Here is a 25,792-nt window from a genome sequence, read left to right as displayed (position 1 = left end):
TTTATTTCTCTGCCCTAATCTATGAAGGTTCAGATTGAAAAAAAAAACAAAGCATGAAACCATCAAATTATTTTAATAACAGGTACAAAAAGTCGAAACTATAACTCAAGGAGAATGAAACTTTGTCCTAATAGCTAAGATACATGTAATCGAATCATAATAAATAGAACTATGTACAAATTTTCAACGAAAACGAACAAGAGAAAAAATAACGAAATATAACTGCTTTAACATAAACTCAAATACTGAAAAATAATTTTTATAAAAATATAAGCAATATTTATTAATCAATGCTTCATCGGTTTGTCTTTATCCCATCGTTATGCCTGAGGGACAAACTTTCTGATGATTTATCCAGTCTTCGAACTAAAAAAAAAAAAAAGGTCAAAATCAAATAGACACAACCAAATATTCCTGTCAGTAAATAATCAAGGAATCATAATACTCACTTGACAATCCTGGCTGCAATACATGACAGTATTGCAGGAACACAGGTACTCTGCAATCTTCCCACAAAGACACGGACGGTTGTGTAAAATCAACAAGGACTCATCCTGAAATGAACAACAGTTGTATAATTAACAATCATGATATTCTCCATCTTCCGCATTGCCCAATCGAAAACCAAATTGTGTTACGGTGATACAACTTAAGCAAGCAGAAGAATTTACAGAAACTTTCATGGAATTCACTGTATTTCTGTTCCAAAATCCATTTTGTGGTCGTTTTGGAGCAGGTCGCTTGAGGAAGCACTTTTGTGCGCAAATGTGTTGAGTTGCTTGAAAAATACTATCGTTCTAAGAGATAGCGTTCCAAAAAAGGATTAAAAAGTAACCTTGAAACTGAACTACATGATTCGTTCAACAAATGCGCGTGTTTCGCTTTGGTTTGAGCATCTTCAGGTAGTTGAAGATAAGCAAACGATATGACCGACAATATGACATAATTGACCACAAATTACATTTTTTGTGTACATATCTAGGATTCCCACTGAAAGTAAGCACCTAATCGCTGACTCTCTACACAAAGTACTCACCATAAACTGGCTGCTTTCTCCATCTTCCAAACTTTCTCCCTTGACGTCTTCATCGTCCAACCAAGTCAAGTCGATGATTTCATCCGGTTCGTCTTTCAAGTTCAGCGAAGGTTCGCGCAACGCTGTCCTGTCAATTAAGGCTGAGGAATTTGCGGGCTTCACGTCCGTTTGTTCATCGTCTGAAATTGTGGTGATTCCCGAATCGTCCATTGGATTTTGATTCATCCCACCAGGTTTATCTTCTCTCTCTTCAGTTGCAGGAGGTTGCTGAACATTCGGTATCGGTGTGGCGTAAGGGCTGCACTGACCAGAAGGGTTGGAAATAGGCGGGGTTGGATATAGACTTGCTGAATGACACCGCGGAGGAGCATTTGTGGGTGTTGGGTTGAGTTCCAGAGGAGTATTCGATGGGGATATTGGGCTAAGACCTGGGGAAGCGTTGGGCATCGAAGGTGCCGGATTGGGTCTTTCAGGATTGCATCGTGAAGATGCAAGGTTTGAACTGGCAGCGTTGATAATACTGGATGGGGTAGGTTTGGAATCTGTACTAACAGTAGTGTATCCAGGAGAAGCATTAGATGAGGGAGTTGTAGGATAGTAACGCGCAGGAGCATTCGTTACAGGAGGGACTGGTTGATAACTCGCTGAATTGGCAACACTCGAAGCATACGATGGCAGTATACCACCATAATTGTACACTGTAGAAGCACTGGATATTGCGGGTGCTGGATAAAGACATCCAGAATTGCACTGAGAAGAAACGTTGGACGTTCCAGACGTTTGTGGGAGACTCGCGGAACAGCAACCCGGGTAACCATTCAAATTTGGAGATTTCGAATGAAGACCTGCCGAATTGTATCCCGCCGAGTTGCACGGATAAGCTGAACCTCTTGTAGCTGGAACCTGCTGGTACATGTACCTCGATGTCGGCTGTAATCCATTTCCTTCCGGTGTATTTGTCCTGATCTGAGAAGTCTCTGGTACATTCCTGGGGACACCAGCCGATTCACCACTCAATAATGATAGTATCAACTGATTAGGGGCGGGGTTCCTCTTATTCGATTCCATAGCTCTTTGGTTATTGCACATCGTGTTACATGGGCCTATATTCCGTTTTTTCTGTGGTGGCGCTTCCACCTGATGACTATTGGTACCGTATATCTGTGGGTTTGCTACAGATCCAGGAATATGATTGAAAAGCTGTTGGTATCCTGCAGCCGTTGCATGTTGAAAGTTGGTACGCACGTTTGTATAATGCGGAATATTGACGTTCGGTGGAGCCATTTCTGCATTTGGTCGTTTATTGTTGTTAAGTCCCGGAGCCTTCTGATGGACGTTCGTTTGATTGCCTTTTGCGTTATTAGAAATATGTGTTGGAATGTTTGAATGTGCGTAAGTAACATTCTGATTGGTCGTAGTTGAACAAGCTACCGATGTTCTTTGAGCGATGACCGTTGGTCTAGTGATATTCCCCGTGTTTGCCATAGCCATCATCGAATCAAGAGGTGTATTTCTAGGCATATTGGTTGTTTTCTGATTTGGAGGATGCTTGTTGACATTTTCATTTGATTTGTTGTTCTGTCCTGCGCCATGCTGTTTAGATGTTTTCAAAGATCGGACGTATTGACAGATCTGTGATCGTAATACCACGTACTGCTCCCCTGTCATGCCGCTATCTGTAAATGAAAAGTTTAATTGAACATAAGCTTGATGAAAAATAAATCGAATTGATCATGAAAATATTTTTTTATTTATAAATAATTCCATCGATCTTTGAGGGCTTATAACAATTTGAAAGAATATGCCCAAAACTTGAATAAATTCTTTGATTGAACAGGCCTCACAGTCAGTTAAAATCTTTGAGTAACTCTGTATAAGGTAAAACGTGTATTTGTTGTTATTTATGCATATACTAGGAATTTTTTAAACCTATAAATATTATATTTTCGTAGTTTTTTCTCCAGTTCATTTTCTTTCAATCTCAATTGAAACTTCGGAAGAAAACTATGGAAAATTCTTTCAAGAATTTGCCACATATTTTTCGACTAATACAAAAATAAGGTCAACCCCTCGCAATGTGATGAAACGTATAAAACAATCTGCTGTCATGAATTAGATGTTACAACATTTAAAATTATTCTCGTCTCGAATACATAATTTGGTTCCCTAGGGCCTATTGTAAACTATCCAATACAATAAGACTAATGGCAGATCTAATTAGGTTGTAATTACCTCTTCTCTATTGAATGAAAGATAAAACCTAAGCGACGCATTTGATTTTACTTATATATCACTTAAAAATACATTAAGCAACCCAATAATCCACAATGAAGTCATAACCAGAAATTAGTATTAAACATAAATGTTAGGCAGAAGTAAAGATACACAGACTGATAACAAACAATGTAAAGTGAAGACAATAACTACATAAACAACATGGAACGGATAAGATTTCCTGGAAATATAATACCAACAAGATTAAAAATCAACCCATGATTTAGAAGAAGTTAATTAGACCATAAGTACCAATGGTTTGTGTTGGAAATACGAATGGGGAGTGACTACCCATCAAAGATCCATGGAAAATTTAATTTCTCCACCTTTCATGAGCTCACAGTCGACCAAGACTCATAGAAATAATCAGATAAGGCCAATTTGTTGATGATACTCATAATACAATCGATCATTTCCGTCAATAGAAGAGTTTTTCAACAAGAATTTCGAAAACGTCAGTTTAAACTTTCTCGAGATGCTATATTTTTATTTTAAGCTGGTTATATTGAGAACTAACATTGGAGGAAATCCTTTAGCATGTGGAAAACGTGAAATGAGAAAGTAGATAACATTTGGCATCACCCTGGGTACGTCCACTTTCGTTAACACATTTCTGTGCCGTCTATCCTCCAAGTTTGGTCAATTGCAGGCCATAGGAGAGGTCCCAACGGATTATTTCTATGCGCCGTGGTGTTGTGCTTCGTGTCAAGGTTTAGCTGGGCCAAAATTGGCGACGGTTCCCATGAAATATAACAATTTTGCCCAATTTGGCCGAGAAATGACGTCCTGTAGATTAAAGATGACTTACCATTCAAGCTCTGTAGGACCCTCACATCATTCTCAATGAAATTCCTGAATTTTCTCAGGGTGTCGTTGGTCTCGTAATCTGCCCAGTAAGCGCTGACTAGTTCCCATAGGAATTTACTCATATACGGCTTCGACTTGTTGTTCTGGATCATCTGACCAAGGAACTCCATGAAGTAGTTGGCGAATACGTCGAAATTCCGAACATTCGGTGGTAGGGTCCTCATGTTGGTCAGCAGCATACTGCCGAACACGCTACGCATCCTAGCTGCGGTGCATCTTATGTTAGCGATGTCCTGTTCTATGTTGAAATTTTTATTCAGGGACTCCAACATCTCCACGAGGTTCGCGAAACGGAAGTTGGCCGTTATGTAGCAGTTCAAAATTTTATATACCCTATGCGCAAAGTCTGGCGTCACCGCCGGTTGCTGAGTCTTGCTGCTTGGGGATTGCTTGACGGTGGGGAAGTTTCTGGACAAGTTCGACAGTTGGGGAACGCGTCTCCTGACGTCAATTGGTGGCTGTTCGGCGGGGGATGCTCCAACTTGACCTCCCGTATTCGTATTCACGTTGGGAATCTGCGTAACCGAACATGAGCTGTGGGCGGTAGATTGGGTGTTGGTTTGGTCGTTTCGAGTTACAAAAGATCCAGCGTCTGAAGTACTCGGTGTCAATCCCACCGGATTTTTTAGATGCGAGTAACTAGCCATCACTGGTAGAGGCTCGGTTGAATTTTGACTGGACTGTGTCTGTTTGTTGGCATTATCCGGGTTTTTAGACACTTCACACGTTCCATTCGCGTTTGTTCCATCTAGAAGACCCTGTTTTGTTCCCTGTGTAGCTTCGTAAGATATGGTGAAGTCTCCAACACGAATTACACGAAGGGGATTCTTGTCGGACTCTTTGGTGTCTGCCTGTTGCGACATGTTCGTTGCATTCTCAGTTGCAACATTCACCGTCGAAGACGCAGACGTGACAGCACCAACCTCATTCGATCCAGACGCTGAAGAACAATTTGCTTCGTTGGTAGTCGGGCCAGACGCTGCAGAAGGATTTCCATTAACTGCATCACTTCTGTCGGCAACGCATACATCTGGACTGTTCGCAGGGCTTATTTGGCATATTCCATTGGAGGATTCGTCTCTTTCCAAAGACCTCTGGGGTTCTTCCGCCTTGATTTCAGGTTGAAGACCGAATAAATCAATACCCGAACAAGGTATCTCTTCTGCTGGTTCCTCCTTAACCTCAGGATTCGTGATCACCCTAACTTGTAATAACATTTCATCCCCTTCATCTTCGAAGAAATCCTCCACTCCATCATCCTGACTAGAATCTTTGTCGGGATCATTGGACGAATCGGGAGTAACTTGCTTGTCGACCAGATTCTGATCCCTGCCTTTCTCTGCAGATTCACCAGCACCAGCTTCGGATGATGCACCCAACAATTCATCGGCGACAACCGAAGCATCACGTGATTTAGGGTTCTCGCTATCAGATGACGGCGATGGGCTGTTTTCTTGAACTTTTTTGGACGTGTCGCGGAAAATACTCTCGATTTGGTCGTCGAGCACTTTGATCAGTTCTTCCGAAGACAGTTGTTCCATATCAGGGCTCGAATTGCTAGGTGCACACTCTGGGATATGCAGTGAATACTCCACATCCTTCTTCTGTGCCTCGCAGTTTCCTTGCATTTCCCCTGATTTTGTTTCGGGACGTTCAGAGGTCGCTTCAGCAGGTGTGGAGTGTTCACTAACCATACCGCATTTGGTGCTTGGGACCTCAGCATGGGAAGATTTCTCTTTATGGTGGCTTTCTGAATCAACAGAATCCGAATCGATTTCTGGCATGTCGTGTAGAGAAGGTGCCATAGAAGGTTTAGGTTTCACAGTCTTTTCCGTCTCCTCTGTGGGCTTATTCCATCGAGTTATACCCTTATCCCTCTTCTTCCTTTTCGTTATTTTCGGCGAAGCTTCTAGTTTTCGTTTCAACGCTGGTTCCCTTTCGATTTTTTTACTGTCGACCGGATCGACCTTGGAAATCTTGTACACCTCATGTATTGCGGACTGCATTTGCAACTTCAAAGTACTAATACGGGGAGGACTCGTTATTTTACTAGTCCCGTAAGTTTCTTCGCGTTTAGCGTCTCCTCCATCTGCCGGTCTATTTGTTGTTGCTTCTAATTTATTGTTCTCCTTTCGACATTCGTGTTTTGCTCTGTTGTCCTTCTCTTTGGTTCGATCTTTCCTGTCAGACAAGTTTCCCGTTGACTTTTTCTCTTGTTTTTTCTCATCTCGTCCTTGCGATGACTCCGATCGCTTTGTTGCCTTCGTCTGCGAAACCTTCTTGGCAGTATCTGCCTCCGTCAAATACGATTTCTTAGTATCTATCAAAGATTTGATTCTCGAATCTGATAGATTCTGAAGTGGACCGGATTTGCACTCGTCTCTACGCACGCTCACGTGGCAACAGAACTTCAACAATCCCTTTATCGGTATCTCGGTATATTTCCTGAGTTCGGCTATGTTCGTAAGACACACCGAAGATTTATTTTTTATGTTCCGTTTCCTTACTTGCTTGGTTATTTGGCTACTGCCCTGTTGTTTGCGAGGCGCCTTCTTCTTCATTCTGTACCTCTTCCACTGCGCCCAAAAATTTGGTACTTTCAACACCAGTGGGTTGTTCTTATCGACTTTCTTGTGTATTCTAGGATCACTTAATTTATCAGTGTTGGTTGAATCGAAAACACTCGAATTAGAATCCTGTTCTTTCTTCGATTCGTTCTCGTTTTTATTCGGCAGCCTTGGATCTCTTGTTACAGTTCTAGGTTTACTCGAGTCTGTTATTCGTATATTTTCAGGTTTCTTCGTTGAATCGAGAGATTTATGTGTCTTATTATCGCTACTACTACTACTACTAATATCTTTCGATTTTGTTTCTAGGATCAGTGATGTGTTATTATTGTTTTCGTTAATTTGTGATTTTTTTATCTTCTTTACTTCCGTCTGAGCTACTTCCTTCTCTTTCGAATGCAAAGTGTTGTCTTCTGTATCGTTCTTTTTCACTCGATGTTGTGTGTTTTTGGGTACACTTGTGTGCTTGTGTCCTTCCAAATTTGACTCATCGTCCGAACCCAAATCCATACTCACAACGGTCAGATCTGAACATGGTGGTTCGGTTGGTTTTATCGGTTGATTATCTGTTATTTTATTAACCTTATTCTCTTCTTTCTTCTGTTCTCTTTTCGCGGGATCCTGACTTGTTTTTATATTTTTAATTAATTTCTTCCGGCATATTCTATCTCTTGAAGGAGATTTCCTCTGGGAATGAATACTTTGGTTTCGGTATTTATTCACTTTTCTTGAGTACCTGGATAAAAATGTGATTCTGAGTGTGAGAAATGTGAAGAGAATGAGAAATTAAAAAAAAACTCAATGTTTCAAGATAAAGTAACAATATATTAACGGATGTTAAAGAAACTACCCACCTACAAAGTTAGCCAAGGGATTATTAGTTATTTATTGAAAAGAGCCTAATAATAATTCATTAGGATCAGCTATTAGAATATCTTACACATAATAGGAAACAGACGAGATTCCAAGATCTAAAAAGGCAAAATTCATGCCGAAGTGTAAATAGGTACAGATTAACGAAGATGAATCAAAGAAAGTAAAACAAGCATGATGATGAAGAAACCAAACAAATGGTACAGGCCATTTGGCGCTGAAACAAAAATCGATAATAGAAAACTTTTCTTCTGAAATGTATATGACTGACCACACGTTTTCATCCCTGTAAACATCCAATCTTGGCCCTAAAAGACTCCGAAAAGATTTGTACGAAAACAGCACATTAATTTACAATTAAATCAACATCACTTCTGGATAATTTTACAATTGAATGAAAACCGAATAAAGAAAAATCTTCGCTCGCTATCCTGATGGAATAAACTAAAAGTATTGACCGATATTGTTCAAAGATAAGACCGCTGATGATGAAGTAGAAACACAAATGTTCAAAAATCGATTCAAAAAGATTATTCCTCACGTATTCGTAATTCAATAGAATTACGAATCATAATCGGCAAGTTTTCGAAAAACTGCTCAGTATCAAACAATGTTCAAATAAATCATAAAAAAATGTGTTTACTCACTTTGCATCCTGTTGATGTTGATTACTCTGCTTCTTTTCGAACATACAAGTATCTCTTTTGGGATATGTAAGGCACCTATAAAAGAGAAATTATGCTGAATCGGAGAAAATAATGCGTTATTCACAAATATCATATCACAACAAGAAGTTGCATAAGAACATTCAATCGAATCAAGGAAAAGAATGCGATTCTACATATATAATACAAACAAAGATGGATTTTTTTGCAATGCAAACCAATAAATCATGGGAAACTTGAAGATAACGCCTTTTCTGGACAGTGTTAATTAGATATTGATAAGAAACTTATCATCCTGCGGTATTCAACCAAACTGATATCCAGTATAGTATGATTAAAATATACCTATGCATTCTGGAAGCAGTATAGGCTGAACTATGTTTCGCACTAACAACGTAGGCAAAGATTAAGGATAGAGAGAGAGAGAGAGATTACAGACCTAACCTAACTCTATAATCTTTGAACGTAGAAACGAGAACGGTACAGGACGGTACTAACCTAACTCTATAATCTTTGAACGTAGAAACCAGAACGGTACAGGATTTGGCATGCGCACTGAATAGCAATTTTGGTACAGCAATCAGATGAACGAAAAATCAAACGGCGAATGGGAATCGGCATTTTAATTTGAAAATATATTTATGATCTGGAGTAATACTCGATACTATAACAATTATAACCACACTAGCGATAAGAACAAAAAAAGCACGAACAAAACGTGAACACTTTTGTGGAAATTGCAGAGTTAGTGGCGGAATAAGATGGACGGCCTACTGAAAGTAACAACGCAGTGATGTTTAACATAAAGAACAGAAAGGCCAACAATCAAATAGACATGAACGAAACAACATTAAGAAGAGTGAGTAAAAACAAAAATTAAAAAAGATATAAAGTAACTATAAAGGACCAAAATAAATATAACAGAGAAAAAGTTGTGCTAACCAAGAATATCAAAAACACAGAATATATGATAAGAAAAGAAGATAACAGAATGCCGGGTACTTTAAATTTCAGCTCTAGAAAAACTCAAGAACAAAATGAATAACAGTATAGAACAATTGATGATAAACATAATGGAGCTGATGAATAAGAGAAATAATTATAAAAATGGCCAAGAGAAAACTAAAAGATCTACACAACACAATATGGATAACCTCAAGGATTTCTTACTCTGGTGGTGGTAGCATCTAAAGAAACTCACTGTTGTCGATATCTTATGTTCATTTAAGAAAAATGAAGATTTGCAGAACAGTTTGCAAGTATTTTTCGCAGTTTGTACGAAGTGTTAGGAAGAGCAGAATTTTTTCTGTTTATAAATGACAAAACCAGGTAAATATCCCCCCTCCTCAGGAGATTATGTAGAAATTTCATTTGATACATTTCGTGGAAAACTATAACCTTCTGTTTTCTAAAATATGACCGTTCTAGGTAAAAGGATTGGGAAACAACTGAAATAAACATAAATGATTGTAAAGGCACAGAACATTAAAATCTTGAGCAGTTACAAGAATATAATTCTCAGAATATAATCCAGGACCTGCCAAACCTACGTCAAATTATCGTACAATAGACTATTGTTTGACCCTACAGCAGGTAAGAAAGTTCCAATGTTTGACGTCATGCTGGATCCAGACCAATAAAAGACGGTCATTATTTAGGACTAGAAGTAGCCACAGTCTCTGAAACGTTAGTGGTCATTTTTCAGTGAAACCATGAGGGTTGGGCAGTATAGTATTTCAGTAACTTGTACATACAAATACCTATTTGTATTTCATTTTTTTCTTGGAAAAGTATTTTGTAATTGTAATTCATATTCTTGACGCTGAAGCATTTTGTATTTCCATGATTAAGTCTTCAAAATACATTGTAACATAAATACTTATAGCGTTTTACGGTTCAAGTTTGTCTATTAGTTGGTTCTTCGGCTCAGTTCATAAAACACTGTCTTGGACGTCAGTTGAAATATTCGTGTCCTAGGAGATAAAATTCTCTGTATGGTTCAACAGTGCAGCTTATGAGAATTAATGAATGGGAACTTGATGGAGAAATAATAGAAATGATTGAACTAGAAGAAGACTGAAGAACAAAACAACTGCAAAATAGGAACTCAATCTGTTAATTTCAAGATTTAGCGAACTTTGAAATTTCACTCAGCATCTGATTATCACCCTGTATATCTTGAACCCTGTACAGTTTCACAAGAAAACACTTACTACTCTTTAGTGACGAAGAAATCCCCATCGAAATCGGATATCTTGATTTTTACATCTATAGTAGTAAGAAAGGATATAAATTTTTCTTCTCAACTGGCAACACAGCGCACTGTGCAATAAATTGTCAAGAACATTTCACAATAAAAGATACTTCAGGTAAAACTCGAGTAAATACGTTAATCCGCAACGGTTGAAACGTATTGTTTGCAATTTTATTTATGATAATGAGTTTTGACCGAATTTCAAATGAATTCTTAACGTACTCCAAAGTTGGTTCAGAAATCTTTCTAGTTGGCAAGTTTAAAACAACCCCTGTTGAAATTGAGGTCAATCTTCATGTCAAAATGCACTTCTTGTGACACGAATCCATCGCTGCACAGCTCTAAAGACCCTTTTACACGCACAGATCTAAGGACCCGTTTACACGCACATGGTATTCGCGGAAACTGACAGTTTCGTAAACCCGTGAACGCAGAAACGAAGTTTGCACAAGCTAAATCAATTGACTTAAGTAGCCTGTAATGCGAACAGGACAATAATCATCTTGAGGACGTTGTTATTGCGTTCGAAAAGCTTCACTGGCTGATTGCGTTCACGTGATCGCCGTCTACCGATAAGATTGGTTCCCAGAATCTCGTGGAGAAAACAAAACTTTTCAATTTATCCTCTTCAATAAGGGGGGACCAACATTTCACATGCAGACAACAATCAATCTCTCAAGAGTTCTGATATCTGAGTAGCACTCGACGATCAAGAAATAAAAAACACCACCAGAACTTATTCAAGCGAGAAAAAATGGCACCACCAATTTGTTACTTTTCAGAAACTTTCCAAAATTTGCATCAGGAAGTCCAGAGAAAAGTGAATTCATTTTAAACTTTTTTTCCAAATACCATATTTTTCCATTTCAAGCCGTAAGTAAACTGCAGCGTGTTTCAAGTTATTTCTATTGCATTTTTTTTCATATTGTGACAGTATGTCTTGATTTGGAGACATATATATGATTTCAACTCGCTTATTTCCTTGCTATGAATTCTTCTTTATTGTTTCTTAACTGTACTGCGTAAATTCGGCGTGCATTTTTGATGGCTCCTACATAAATTAAAAACTTTTCTTTTTGATGGTCTTTAAAACATTTTTTTATATCATTTGATGACCAAAAAAGTTCTATAAAGCTGACAACAAGAAACTGTCACTCCGGAAGAATAGTTTGTTACAAAGCCCCCTTGAATTTGAATAACAAAATGATATTTGAAAAAAGATTTAGAATGAAAAAAACACAATGAAAAATTATATTCCTAGGAAAAAAATTGAAAGCGCCCCGACGCCTGGAGTCTCTATTTTTTCGCCGATTTTACGCGTATCTCAAGGCAACATTGACTTTTACAAAACGCCGTCAACAGAATGAAAAAGTTTTTGGCAGTTTTCGACAAAAGTAGGGTTACCAAGATAAGTGAATCACCCTGTACTTTATTGATATAATTATAAGCGTAATGTAATAATAACAATAAATATAATAATTTTAATGATACAAGGGTATGTATCACAAAACTGGCTATCAATGGTTTGACAGTAATTCGGTTTAAAGAATAAACTCACTTTTTCTAAATATTTTGAAAACTAAAAAGTATTATCAATTGAAAACAAATCGATATCGATCAGCGCTGATTCCCTGATAAAGCAGGCAATGATAATATTTCATTGCAAAGCAGATCAGTTTCGACTCTATGGGTAACACCATGTTTAAATTTAATGAATCTAAATCCTTCGACATTCCCATAGAATAGACTAATCAAAACCCACTCACCTACCTGAAATTTGCACGACGATATCCTGGGAATAGACTATATGGACCCGAAAATGCGTTCATTTCCCTTTTATCAAGGTATCGCGAACAATTCACCAAACAGAAGAGAAGAAAATAACACAACAACTCAAAATATACGAATAACACGAATATTACGAATGCCCGCTAAGCTACCCTACGTATTCGAATTTCGACTGAAGCATTCTCTATTTCCCGATGCCTATGTAGATGTCGTAAAAAAATACCACCCCTTGTCCACCCCGTCGTCTTGTGCCTTTTTACTGCCTTTGGCCCTTCGGTCCGGATCGGTATTCGGCCGATAACAGTTTCACAAGTTTAACAAATAAACAACGCTGAATACTGGCAGGTAGACAGCCAAAGATTATCTCGATTAAAAGGAGTCTCCCTAATCCTAAACATCGGTCACAAAAAAAATTAAAACGCCATTAAACCAACTCTGGTGGACTTTATTTTTTCATCGATGCTGCTTCACTGCCTACGTCATTTCAAAGTGTAATTCAGAAATGATCTATTGAAATTCAGATTACCCAATTTGAATTCAGAAATCCTCATTTGAAATTCAGCCAAGTCACATTTATTTCAGCAATCGTCAATTTTAATTCAGAAAAGTCACATTTATTTCAGAAACCGTCATTTGTAATTCAGTTTATCCACATTCATTTCAGGAACCATCAATTGTAAATCGGATTTACCATATGTACTTCAGAAATCGTCAATTCAAAATTTATGAATATTATTCCAATGCTACTTCTGAATTAGAATTGATATTCTTTTAAATAAATGTGATAAATTCGAATTTCAAATAACCGTTTCTGAATTCAAATTGACGAATCTGAAGTACATTTGATGTTTTCTGTAATAAACATGACTAATCTTTAATACAAGTGATATTTTCTGAGTATAAGTTGACCATTTCTGAATTATACCTGGAAATGGTAAAAACAAATAGATAATAACGCAATAAAAATTTCGTTATATGTGTAGGAACTGTGGAATTGTTATTATTATTAACCCCCATAATTTGAATTGAATGCTCAAAGGTAAAACTTACTACACTCATTGGTTCGAGATCCCTTAATCCCCCATTTAAAGAAATTATACACAAAATATATAACTACCTGATAAAACAACGAAATATATATCAAAAAACATAAAGAAAGTATAAAAAAATATTTCGAAAGAGAAACAACTCGTTAACATTCTTAGGGAAGTTTTACAGGGGTGGTATTGGAAGGAAAATTTCATACAGTAACATGAAACACGATTGGGTAGAATAGCACATGGCAAAGCAATAACTTCTTGTATATTTTCTAGGAGAAAAGATAAGAGCCTCCGAAAACACGTTGCCAGTCCCTTGAAATTTCGCCCAGATGTTTGTCCATTTGGTTAAACCACCGGCACAGTATAAACAGTTTCAGAATTTCTATTCATTTTTGGTACATTCCAACTTTTCTCACTGAGCATCATAAAATGCAGACGACAAAAGTTCCAGAATGAAGAGATTATACGGCAATAGACCAGATACGGCGTTACTACATCCAGTAGATTTCTATTTTCGAGTACCTAGATTTTCGACTGTCTAAAATTCTGTAATAGCATTGAGTATTAAAGGAGTATGAAGGGGTTTAATATTCAATGGTAATAGTAAAAGATTTACCAATTATTATTCATATTATTGTAGTTTTTCGTACTATTTCAGTTCTTCCAATAAAAAATCATGATTGTATCTATCATTTTCTGTTCTTTTATTAATTCTGGCAAAAATGCTTTTTTACCATCGTGTTAAAAGATAACTCTCGGAAGAATTGCAGTTAAAAATGTGTTTTGATGACCGGTTTATTATTTGAAGACAAAACAATTCAATTACACCCATAAAAAAACCGAAAGTATTTTGAGCCTCCTATATATACGTATTAAATGTTCATTAAATGTGAGAGACAACAAATGGGCCTTCATCAAGTTGCGTAATTTTCATTGTTATTCTACAAGAACTACTGAAACTCTGCCTTTGCCTGTTCATACGACCAGAAAGTTTGAAACAACTTAATTTTACCAATGTATCAAGCTTTACAATCACTTGCCTGATTCTGTTTAAGTAATGAATAGGTTCAATTAAGAGAAAACTGTTGAATCTCTGATGATCCGTAAGGTATATTATATTGTTAGAGAGTATTTGGATGACAGAAATATGTTGTAATAAATTTGTCACTATCTGACCTGTCCCTTACCCAAGATTGGGTCTAACAGGATCAATATATTATTGTTTTTGTTATTCCTGTCCCCTTTTCTCTCAATGGTAGCTATTTAGCATTGTGAGGATGGCAGATAACATGTTTTTCTTACCTAAAGAAGCCCTCGCATTTTTCCTATAGTCCGCACTATCCACCATACCGTTTGTTTTCTTACACTTTGTCACAACTCCGAATAATTCGCGCATTACTGGAAAAAGCGATTGTCGAAAACGAAATACAACACAATATTTTTTTATTTCAATAATAAAGAAAGCTACCTCTGCCACACTCATCATATGCAATGCTACGAAAATATGTAAAATCTCATTTAGGATTAAGCCAGTAATAATCGTTCCTTGATAAGAGGGCGACCACAAAAGTGTAAAATGCCGGTGTTTCCGGTCTCTTCATCAACAATATCTGTTGACCATTTTAGTGAAACATTTTTTTTTTTGCATTTACGAATTGATTCAATGATAATAATCGGTAGAATTACTGCCGTTTTCATAAAACTTTGATTGTCCGATCAACGATTTGACAGTCACTCGATTTCTAAAACGAAATCACTGAAACCTTTTCATTGCTGCATATATTGAAGAAGTAGCGATTGAGAATAATTGAATGCACCTATGAACATCATAATTTGATGCAAGAATGATATTCTGAATGACCATGACTGAAATATCTATTGAAAGCAAATTGACGTCTATTCGTCAATCAAGCGTTGATTCCCCGATCAAGATGAGATGGGGTGAGCCTCGCTAAAAGTGGACACAAGAAAGAAAACAGTGGAAATGGTTAACTTATTTCAAGATTTTAATTCGGATATTATTTATCTAATGTTCTGGTTTTTCCTGGAAGACAATCCAGAGCCAGGAAATGCAAAACCGACGAATGGCGAACGTTATCATTCTATGATAAACAAGTTTTTGTATATATATATAGAATGGAACGGAGTACCAGTCGTTAAGATACAATGTCTAATGTTTCTAAGGGTACTTCGACTATTATCGTGCTACTTTTCAATGATGGTCAATTTGTACTAAAGCTCTATATTTCGTCTTACTTTGGAGACATCATCAGGAGCAAATTACCCTTAGTAACATTAGATATTATATACATACAGGGTCAAAGATTATAGAGTTAAACTCTAGAATCTTCGTACAGGGTACTTTCAAAGGTGAGGCTTTTTTTGACAGAAGGTAGAACTCATCATTTTCTATATAAAATATCCAAGATGGCTGAGATACCATCCCTAGAAGTTCGACAAAATTTCATTGAATTTCAAGTACGGGACTGTGGAAGGTGACTCCGGCATCGCAAAAACGAAACAAAACATAAACATATGGGTGGACAATGAACGGTTCAGTACCAAGTTCATCGGATTAGATGCATCAGGTCACTTTTGACGGAATCATAATCGTTGTATCGTGCAATTTAGGGTGAAAAAAAAATGTAGAAAATCGAGGCAATTTCCTGAAAGTGCTTATGACAGTTATGGTGAAAAAGTGCTATGATGTTTCCCCATTTCATACCATTTTAACGACGATTGTTGGAATGTTCGAACAAGAAGATTGTGATGCCCATTGTGGAGAAATTCGTGAATAATTCAGACGAATTTAATTGGTGAGATTTCGAAGTATTATTCTATTTTTTACACTTGTGTCCTAAGTCTCTTCTGTCAGTTGGTATCGAAATGAGCCATTTCATAAAATCGTGTAAGTTACTAAAAAATAATCCTAATTTTCCATTTTCATTACCACGTAAATATCGAACGAGCCAATATCCTAAACGAAACCACTTGGTCGAAACAGGAAATAAATTTTTTTCAACTGCTTTGCGATAATTCAGCTAACAAACGGTCTAGGGTCGTATTAGGATCTATTTCAGTAATCAGTTCCAATTTTTTTTTCAACTTTGTCATTTTGAAAGTTTTGTATAGGTGATTTTTGGCGAAACGCTTCATTTTGACCACCTTCAGTTGAAAAAAAAGCCTCACCTTCAAATACACCCTGTATATAGGTATAGGTATGTACCTCAGTTCGAAGATTTTGTTTTCAACGACACTACTTGTCATACCGCTTGGCTGACAATTGACAATTTCGGTCTGAAAATAGCTTACAATAGGGATTTGCATGCTCTTGCATCTTACAACTTCCTTTTGTTTGGGATCTCTATGTCTAAGAGTAATTTCACTTACCGATAGTTAACGCGAGAATATGGTATTGACCGTCCTGTTTTTTCGTACATTTTCGCATCATTCATCCTATAGATTTCTTCTTCTCGTTATTTGGACACACTATCCAACTTCACTCGGTAAACGATAAGTGGTCACTATCAAATAACGGAGATGAATCAAACTTCAAATAATCAGCGAAGCTTATCAGAGTTAGCTGAAGGGATGTGCCGATAAGAGGAATAAATGAACATTAATGAGCGAAATACCATCAAGAATCGTTCGTGTTACAGTATGAAGTATAACGTATATAGTTACTTCGCAAACGTTTCTCTAAAGTCCTAGTCTTCCTTTTAGACCTTCCGTTTGAGATAAATATATTCTCACACTTATTCCTGAGGTGAAAAAAAACACTTTCTATTCTTGCAATTTTTTTTCAATTCGGCACGGTATGATTTTCAGAATGAAGAACTACTTCAATGATGTGATGAATCTTCTCCGAACACAAAATTCTACCAACAACTTTCAGTTTCTTCATTATGACCAAAACAAACCACAAGACCTACCAGATAGCCAACTCTTAAAGGTAAGTTGAACGCTCACTAACGAATATTTGACCATTCTTCATATTTTCCCATATGTAAATCACCGTTTTCTAGTAATTTGATATTCAAAAAGAAACGATATTGGTGACATTCGAAAAATGAGGTAAGTTATTTTGGCTGAATACAACTGCTACTTAAAAGATCCACAGATGTGTAGTGTCATTTGAAAATTTTTCAATTTTGTTTTTTCAGGGGTGGCATAGCTCATGAAAACTAATATTTTGTGTTGCGGAAATCAGGTTGGTACTATATTAATAAAAATTTCTTTAATTCAAATATTCTTCTAGGTTATATTCATATATTCCAGTTCTGAGATTGAAACTACAGAAATCATTGAAGATCTTATGTGGCTAGATATTAAGCTGCGTCTAGACTTTCAAGGCCTACTGGGATGTCAGTCATTCTTCAATAGGCTATTTATTTTCATCCAGGCCGAATCAGATGATTTTGACCTCAAGAACCTACTGTTAAAGATATGTACAAGTTAAAGATTCACCCTGTATACAGAAAACATAATTTATGCATAGATACACAGTTGTATATAACTAATGAATCAATCCATAACGACTGAAAAAAAACCCTGAACGAAATTGCCGCAAAAAGAATTGAAAGAATATAAAAAAAATGAAGATACATTAAAATCAACCATAGAAAAAATAACCAACTACAGCCCAGTAGCTGTCAGACGAGATGAAAACCCCAACATCTCTAGAGCAACGAGCGTTGTATCATGGAACGAGAAGAAATTGAAGATAAAAAAAATGTATTAGAAAATAAAACTACGAACAATTCAAAATGGGTAAATTTCGGACGGTGGAAAAAAAGAAATTAGCTCAATTCCGCAAAACAAAGGACAAATCAAGATCGAAAAGCATGGCCTCAATACAATAAATCTCTCCAGGTGGGACTCGAACCTACGACCTCTCGATTATTGATCAAGTGTTCTACAACTGAGCTACCAGAGCAAATTCTCTTAACATTGAATAATAATTGTCTGTATTACACGAATCCTTCATCATTTAAAATCACCATGATTGGAATTCCGCTAAGATCGCCGTAGAGAGTAACTCTCCTAGTCTTCACCTGTTGCTCAATCCAAAATAAAACACAAATAATTTCAAGACACATCCATAAGAATTGCACTTAATTTCATGTAGTAAGCTTCTTTTGCTTAAAACACTTGGGTGCATTCATTAAATGGCAATCATACAAAGGATCCCGACTAATGGTCCTTCACACATGTTTATCGTCACATGTATAATCCTAAACGTCAAGGCGTCCATTTGTCCAAAAGCCCCAAGCTTGAGACATTCAACAAGTGACTTGTCTCGTTAATCATTGCGTTTCCTTTTTCTGAATTTTCACCCCTCTGGTGACCGTGTGTTGATTTATAAGGCTCTGTCGAGTATAGAAGACTTCTCTTTGGCGGTTTCAAAGGTCAATTTGATGGGTTATACGTCTTATATTGACTTTTGACTAGTTGAGAAATATGACTGTTGGAAGTTGGAATACTTATGCAAACATAGTGCCAAGAAAGATGGCGAAATATTGATTACCTTGTAAATAAAAATGAGATCAGACTTGTCGTACATTGATAACCAGTATGTTCTGAATTTTGATATAATCGAAAGTAATTATTATCCAATCAGTTTATAAAATATTGTATGTACATAGTTTATTCTGGAATTTGATCTTTGAAAAGGCATTCATTCCGAATAGCTTTAGTAAAATGTACAAAAATTCTTCAGACAATTAGAGGAATGTTGCATGCAAAATTCTCACAGCTATCAAGCCTTGTTTAAGCTTGAACGCCTTTAAAAATTGATAAAAGCGTAGAGATCGCTTACAGTACAAATTGTAGGTACTCACGGTACTTGCCTAGAACTAAAACGGTCTAATTCATAATCTCTGTGACTGCGATCCCTCGGTTCTTCTATGAATCTCGAACTAAGTATGGAGGGTAGACGATTGGAATAATTCATTTGTTGATTTCTACGATTTTGTTGGTCACAATGTCCATGATGATCATTGGTGTGATTGTTCATGCTCCACGCAGGATTATTCAATGGATAATTTGGAATCCGGTCCCTTTGACTCCTGTCGCGGTTGGTGAAACCATGGTTTTGTCCCAACTGTAAAAAAATAAATACTTTCACACAAGAACTTCAACAGACTTCATAAAAATGAAGCAAGCCGATATGCGATGAGATAAGAAATATTTTACTTTACCACGCCGATAGATGATCCACAAATACGTATGTAATTAGCACGCCAATGGTTTTTTATGTTGAATTAAATGATGCAATTGCACTTGTTTTTGTCTCCCCTTTGATTAAATCGATAGCTACTCAGGATTACCAAATTTTTGATGTCAGCACAGTCTCGGCCGAAGAAAAAATTGGACGAAAATATTGACTTTGAACACGAACAATTTCACAAGCACTTTCAATGCCGTATCTCAATTTTTCTTCACTTTCCACCTTCCTTCCTAGCCAAATTACTCGCTTTCTGTTTCTGCCAATTGAGATATAAAGGGTCTTTCAAACCTTATTTTTACTCAGAAACGTTACCGCCCACACCCTGTAAATTAGAAGGGCTCATGTGCGTCACCCAATAAAGGCTGGTGGACAGCTACCCCTCCCCTCCTCTTAAAAGCATCGACACTAGCCAGAAAACACGAAAATCACATAGCGGTTTATGAGTGTTTCGTTTCCCCTTTAGCCCAACTACTGGCGACGCCCTTGGAAGTACGCTGGTGTAAAGTTAATTCACCCTTGCGATGTGAATATAAGATTTTGAATGAAGAAATTAGATTAATTTCATCGACATCCAAACGAAAACAATTTCCACTCGAAGGATGTTTTCAAATTCAGAATGAATATACATCAGTACAGTTTGTTTAAAATGGACCATAACCGAACATATTTCTCCACTTAACTGGGACATAATCTGTAATTCCTTGGTGTGAAAATCATAATTTATTAGTTCGTAATGAATGATATTTGAATTATCCTATGAATTATTTGCACTGGCTAGATGCTGTTGTCAAGTAGGATGCTGAAATGCTGAGAAGAGGTAACTTGAGATTTATATGTAGCAATAAACTCTCCCAAGCGGAAATCTGTCATCTTATCTGAAGAGGTTTATTTCAGCTTGGAAATAGATGCATACCCGATGAATTTTTTCCTGGAATCCGATACACTGTACCCTCTATATGTGACGTACGTTACGAAAAGTTCAAAGTAGAATTTTTTGATACACCCAATTATGAACATTTGGATACTAGAACGTGAAAAAATCATAACACTGTACCCCATTTAAATTTCCAAGTCTGGTAACTTTTTCGAAAATTGCTCAATGAAAATGCAGGAATAAAATATGTATAAAGAAACATTATATCCGAAAGTTTTGATACTAAGCAGTATCAGCTAAGCAAGTTAGCTCTCTCCATGAGGAGAGAATTAAATTTTTATATTATTTCGATTTTTTTATATTATGTATTTAGAATCAATTTTCTGATCAAACTGGAACATATATCTTATAGTTGCGACTGATAGGAACCATATGAGAATTCCTGCAATCTCTAGACAAATTTCAATAGAAATTCTAGGTAAAAAAATGAAATAAACAATTCAGAAATTTTTCGCATAGGCATAATAAACGTGTTTATTATTGTTGCTGTAGTCTCTGACGTATTTCGTCCACTCTTTTCAATATACTGTATTACTTGAGAAAAGAAACATCTTAAGGAAATTGTTTCAGAATTTTCGAAAATTATGAGGACTTATTTTTAAGGAGACGTTCAGTGTACTTGAAATCGAAATTTCTCATGAGGATATCTTGAACTTCCACAATATTTTTAAACACAGAATAATAATGGATCTTCTAAGAAGTATCGAATTTCGCTAGCACTATGAATTCACACATTTCAGGTAAATTTAAAAGGTATCATCATAACTGTTAATACTTACATGAGAAAATCTGTCATTTCCTTTTGTACGTTCAAACGAAAACCGCCTTGAATGATTTGCACTCATACTCAAAAACAAGAATTTATCCTTTTAGAAAACGTAGAAACAACCTTCCCAAGTTGCGAAGTATAACCGAACTAATTGTTGATTGGATGGCAATGCCAATAAAAAAAGTTTTTTATACCAAAAACTGAACACGTGTGCAACATGTTTTTACTTCTAGTGGCGTCCCTCCACTTCTTAATATTCGCGGGTATTTGCGTCTTCCATATCTTCCTTTTTTAACACCTTTGAAGATTCACAATAGAACGAAAATCTGATCGATTATAGAGTCCATTAATCAGTGAGAACACGTTTAAGTCGAGGTGACATTTATTTTATTTACGAACAAGCTTCAGTTTCGTTTTATATTTTTGTGATGAAACACAGAGAATAACCCAACACTGTGCAAAATTTTTTGTTGTTCACAATTCATTTATTATTCGGTGAATGGTTGACCAAAAATATGTAGACAGAGTGGTAGCTTGATAAGACCAAAAACGATCTTATGTACTTAGTATGAGTTTACATAGCTATTCATGATTATAGCAGACCCATGTAGTTATGCGATCATAACAATAATTTATCAGTTTATTGCTAACTCTCCAATAACTAAAATATTTCAATAAAACTTCGATCACATCCTGATCAACCATCTAATGAAAAATTAACCCCATGTTGAGTGTAAGGGAGTTCCAAGAAGATACAACCTTATGTTCTTAGGAGTGTTCCAGGCTTAGTTCAGCGAAAATCCATTTATTTCGTTAAAAATTATTACATAGAATCATCGAAGTCTGATCAAACAAATCTAATTTTATCGGACACTGATTGATATTTTTACATGGTGAAACGCTTTAGCAACAGAAATGGTTTGAAATCATTTTGAACGTAAATGCAGATCGTATATCGAACATACAACATACCGCAAAAATATAGTTCATAATAGCTGTTAAAATCAAAATCATCTGCATCAAACCTTATGCTGATCTCAATGAAATGCCTCCACTAGTGCTAATGCAAGTTTCTGCGCACTCAATATTTTCAAAACAAAACTGATCTGGGATTGCTTCGCCGCACTGATAAAACTTGTACCCAAACTTTTAGGTTATTCTTGTGTCAAAATCACACTGCGCGAGTGTAGACTACTCTTCATACTGCGCAAGCGCATAGTCAGACTGATAGAGAAAGTCTATGCTCTGATTCATTTTTATTGGTTGAATTCAGCAATTTTAAATTTTTATCTCATCATATTTACTGTTACCATTATTCTGAATTCTAGTTCGGAAATTCTTGCTTTGATAAAAGCAGCTCTCATTCATAGTTTACTTCTGAGTTGAAAAATTATAAAGGGATATTTAACCGAATTTCCTTTTTGATTGAACATGATTACTTGAAACTTGAAATCATTCGTTGTCGAGATACAGTAACTTTTTCGCACGATACAAATAATGAATCTGATTATTAAGTATTATATTTCATTATATATTCAATAGAAACTGGAAAACAGAATGATATATTTATGATATTTCGATTTTCTATAACCTCAGAGAAAAATATTGGACAAAAACCAATCAGATTTATCGATGAAGAGGTGCAAATATTTTTCATGAATTGAAAAATTCTTGGAATATCTTACCTGAATATTATCGAAGTAGGAACGTTGAAATAATGGTTGTTCAACTTCAAACGAATCAGAAGTATCAAAATTAGTTCCAACGTAAAATACACTCGTCCCTCTCATATCCGCCACTCAAACTATTCAAAGTGGAACGATTAAACGATTGCGACAGTAAAAATTGTTTACTAAGGACTAATCGGAAAATGCCGAATAGTCGGTTTCGTAAAAAGGAACTCTGCAAAAAACTTCTTGATCAGCAAATTCAAAGAATGAATGTGCGTCGTCGCTCTTCAAGACACACGTGCAAAACAACCTACTGGGTGTTTGTAGTTTGTTTGGAAACAAGAAACAATGAACAACGATCATCACAAATGCGTATATAAATGGATGATTTCATGGATTAATTTATAAAGCCTATCTGGCTGCTGACTGGGGCGTTTCAATATGTTTTTTACCAACGTCGCTAACAATAATTATTAGCGTTGGTTGGTTCTTATTTAATTTCGAAATTTTCTCACACTAACAAGAATCAATTTTCTCAAAAATTTAGGCGGTGGCATACAAAAGAACCATATACTGTTGATGTTCTTATATAGTGTAATGATTTCTGTGATCGACTGGATTTGTTTTCAGTGGACATTGTGACAGTTTATTTTTGTATCATTGATTTTTATTTTTTTTTCGTTTCGTATTTTTTTTTCTGTAAAATGAGTTAATTCTCAATTTTGTATTTCAGAATTTTATGCCTCAATTGTATTCTTAAATGTAGATACTGATCGTGGACTTTTTTTCAAGTATGATGTATTTGGGATATCTTCTTTCAGTATTTAAAATAAGCTAATAAAATTCAAACCTCCTGCTTCGTCATGCGAATATATTTAGTAGTAAGATACATAGGTATAAATAAGAAACTGCTTTTATATATAATTATACACAATATAATTTCTATGAATCTGACCAACCTTTTCAATATTCAAAGCTTCATCTCAGCAACAACAAAAAGTAAAACTGAAAGAACACACAGCTTGATTCAATCTTATATTTTATAAAAATATCAATAATCGATCAAATTAAAAATTACATTAAATTATTTCTTAACTATTTGAATAACATCCTCATCATGCATCATATGGGAGGCGCCTACTCTTTGTGGGGAATACTTTGTGCTAGTTCCCCAAACAAGTGCATACTTGAAGTCTTGAGCTAGAGTACGATGGATAGAATGACATACATGTTCCACCGTTACACCTTTACGTAGAATAAGACCATCAGAAAAATCTGGAGGTTGACCAGGTTTCTTAGTGTAGACGCGAATCAGATTAAGGTATTCCCAAAGTGTTATCAGAAGATAATCAAGGTTAAGTTTCATGTTACAACTGGAAAAAAAATTTGTTGATTAAAGAATAATCACATATATGTAAGCAACTCACCTTACAACAACACTATTTGGTTGACGAGCAATGCGATCTACTTCTTCTATTGAAATTTGATCTATTTTATTATAGACATATAAGCAAGGTAAGTAAACACGGTTAGCACAAATTACATCAATTAATTCATCAGCGGTACAATCTTCTCTGAAGAGCACTTCTGCATTGAACATTTTATATTCATGTAGAATCATTTGCACCAATTTTTCATCCACTTTGGTTAATGGGCATGTAGAATTGAAAGAAAGTCCTCCACCTTTCTTGAGCTATTAGAAAATAAGATTTGAATATTTTATTATGGGACACTCTGAAGAATTATCAAAATCATTGGTTAACATAAGGTAGGCAAACTTTTAAACACACTTTTGGTTCACTTTGCCTACCCTACAGAACCAACGATAACACCTATAGGTGTGACTATTAGCTTACCTTGAAATAAATGTTAGGTTTTCTCTTATTCAGTCTAATACCAACACTTTCTAACTCTTTTTCCAATAATTCCCTATGTACATCTTTTTTCGTTGCATCCAACATCATAAGGACTAAATCAGCAGTTCTTGCAACAGCTATAACCTGTCTTCCTAGAGGAATAAGGTACATATGAGAAACAGAATTTATTTAAGACAAGAATCAAGATCCACGTACCTCTTCCTTTGCCTTGAGCAGCTCCTTCAATGATCCCAGGTAAATCGAGAAGCTGAATGTTTGCTCCATTGTATTCGATAACACCAGGTATACAAGTCAGTGTTGTGAACTCGTAAGAAGCTGCCTCGCTTTCAGTCTTAGTCAATGTGGATAGTAATGTAGACTAAAGGAAGAAAATTTTAATTTCCAATCTTGAAGCAAATTTTGTTTTCTCACCTTTCCTACAGAAGGAAATCCTATTAAGGCAACTCTTGCATCTCCACTCTTCAAAACATCGAAGCCTTCGCCCTTTTCCGATTTTTTAGAAGGCTCCAAGAGTTGAGACCTGTATTTCGCTAACTTTGCCTTCAAAAGTCCTAAATGATACTCAGTAGCTGAAAAAATTATATCAGTGTAAATTTTAGTATTTTTGTCTATTGGTAGAATGAAGAACCTTTATTCTTTTGGGTCCTAGAGATTTCCCTTTCAATTTCTGCAATTTTCTCCAAAATTCCCATGATTATATTTTTCTAATGTACTACAGGAATAAAGCCATTAGAGGTTAACTTTGAACGGGGCGACTGGGGCGAGTACAATTTGCCTACAAGCGCAGAAACTTCGATTTTTCGAACTGCGGTTCGTTTTGCTTCGAGTTGTTTAAAAAGTGATGAATATTTTGATTATGATTTTGTTTCGATAATATTCTTGTTATTCAATACATTTGCTGCAATATGAAGTCTTTATCAATTCACAAAGCAATCCTCAATTTTTTTTC

General features: G+C 36.0%; 2 protein-coding genes across 6 annotated transcripts; both read right to left on the bottom strand.

Moving 5' to 3' along the window:
* Positions 1-56: 56 nt before the first annotated feature.
* LOC123317912 lies at positions 57-23,532 on the bottom strand. 5 transcript variants are annotated; one of them, XM_044904536.1, is made up of 7 exons: positions 22,982-23,532; positions 19,205-19,467; positions 8,265-8,339; positions 4,119-7,480; positions 1,037-2,712; positions 450-554; positions 57-366 (listed from the first exon to the last, which is right to left on the bottom strand). In XM_044904536.1, exons 1-7 carry the CDS (start codon positions 23,084-23,086, stop codon positions 310-312), a joined length of 5,643 nt encoding a protein of 1,880 aa, XP_044760471.1. In that variant the 5' UTR covers positions 23,087-23,532; the 3' UTR covers positions 57-309. The 5 variants fall into 5 exon arrangements, with proteins under 5 accessions (XP_044760471.1, XP_044760472.1, XP_044760473.1 ...); XM_044904537.1 differs by having other exon boundaries at positions 19,214-19,467; positions 22,982-23,531; XM_044904538.1 differs by lacking the exon at positions 22,982-23,532 and adding an exon at positions 21,307-21,685.
* Positions 23,533-23,988: 456 nt separating this feature from the next.
* LOC123317915 (developmentally-regulated GTP-binding protein 2) lies at positions 23,989-25,680 on the bottom strand. The gene is made up of 6 exons (XM_044904543.1): positions 25,472-25,680; positions 25,255-25,412; positions 25,039-25,201; positions 24,823-24,974; positions 24,394-24,659; positions 23,989-24,339 (listed from the first exon to the last, which is right to left on the bottom strand). Exons 1-6 carry the CDS (start codon positions 25,533-25,535, stop codon positions 24,051-24,053), a joined length of 1,092 nt encoding a protein of 363 aa, XP_044760478.1. The 5' UTR covers positions 25,536-25,680; the 3' UTR covers positions 23,989-24,050.
* Between the last annotated feature and the right edge of the window lie 112 nt (positions 25,681-25,792).

The sequence above is a fragment of the Coccinella septempunctata genome, chromosome 7 (assembly GCF_907165205.1).
Source record: "Coccinella septempunctata chromosome 7, icCocSept1.1, whole genome shotgun sequence".
NCBI classification, from domain to species: domain Eukaryota; kingdom Metazoa; phylum Arthropoda; class Insecta; order Coleoptera; family Coccinellidae; genus Coccinella; species Coccinella septempunctata.
Note: the sequence above shows the minus strand (reverse complement) of the source record. Positions and strands in the feature narration are given on the sequence as shown.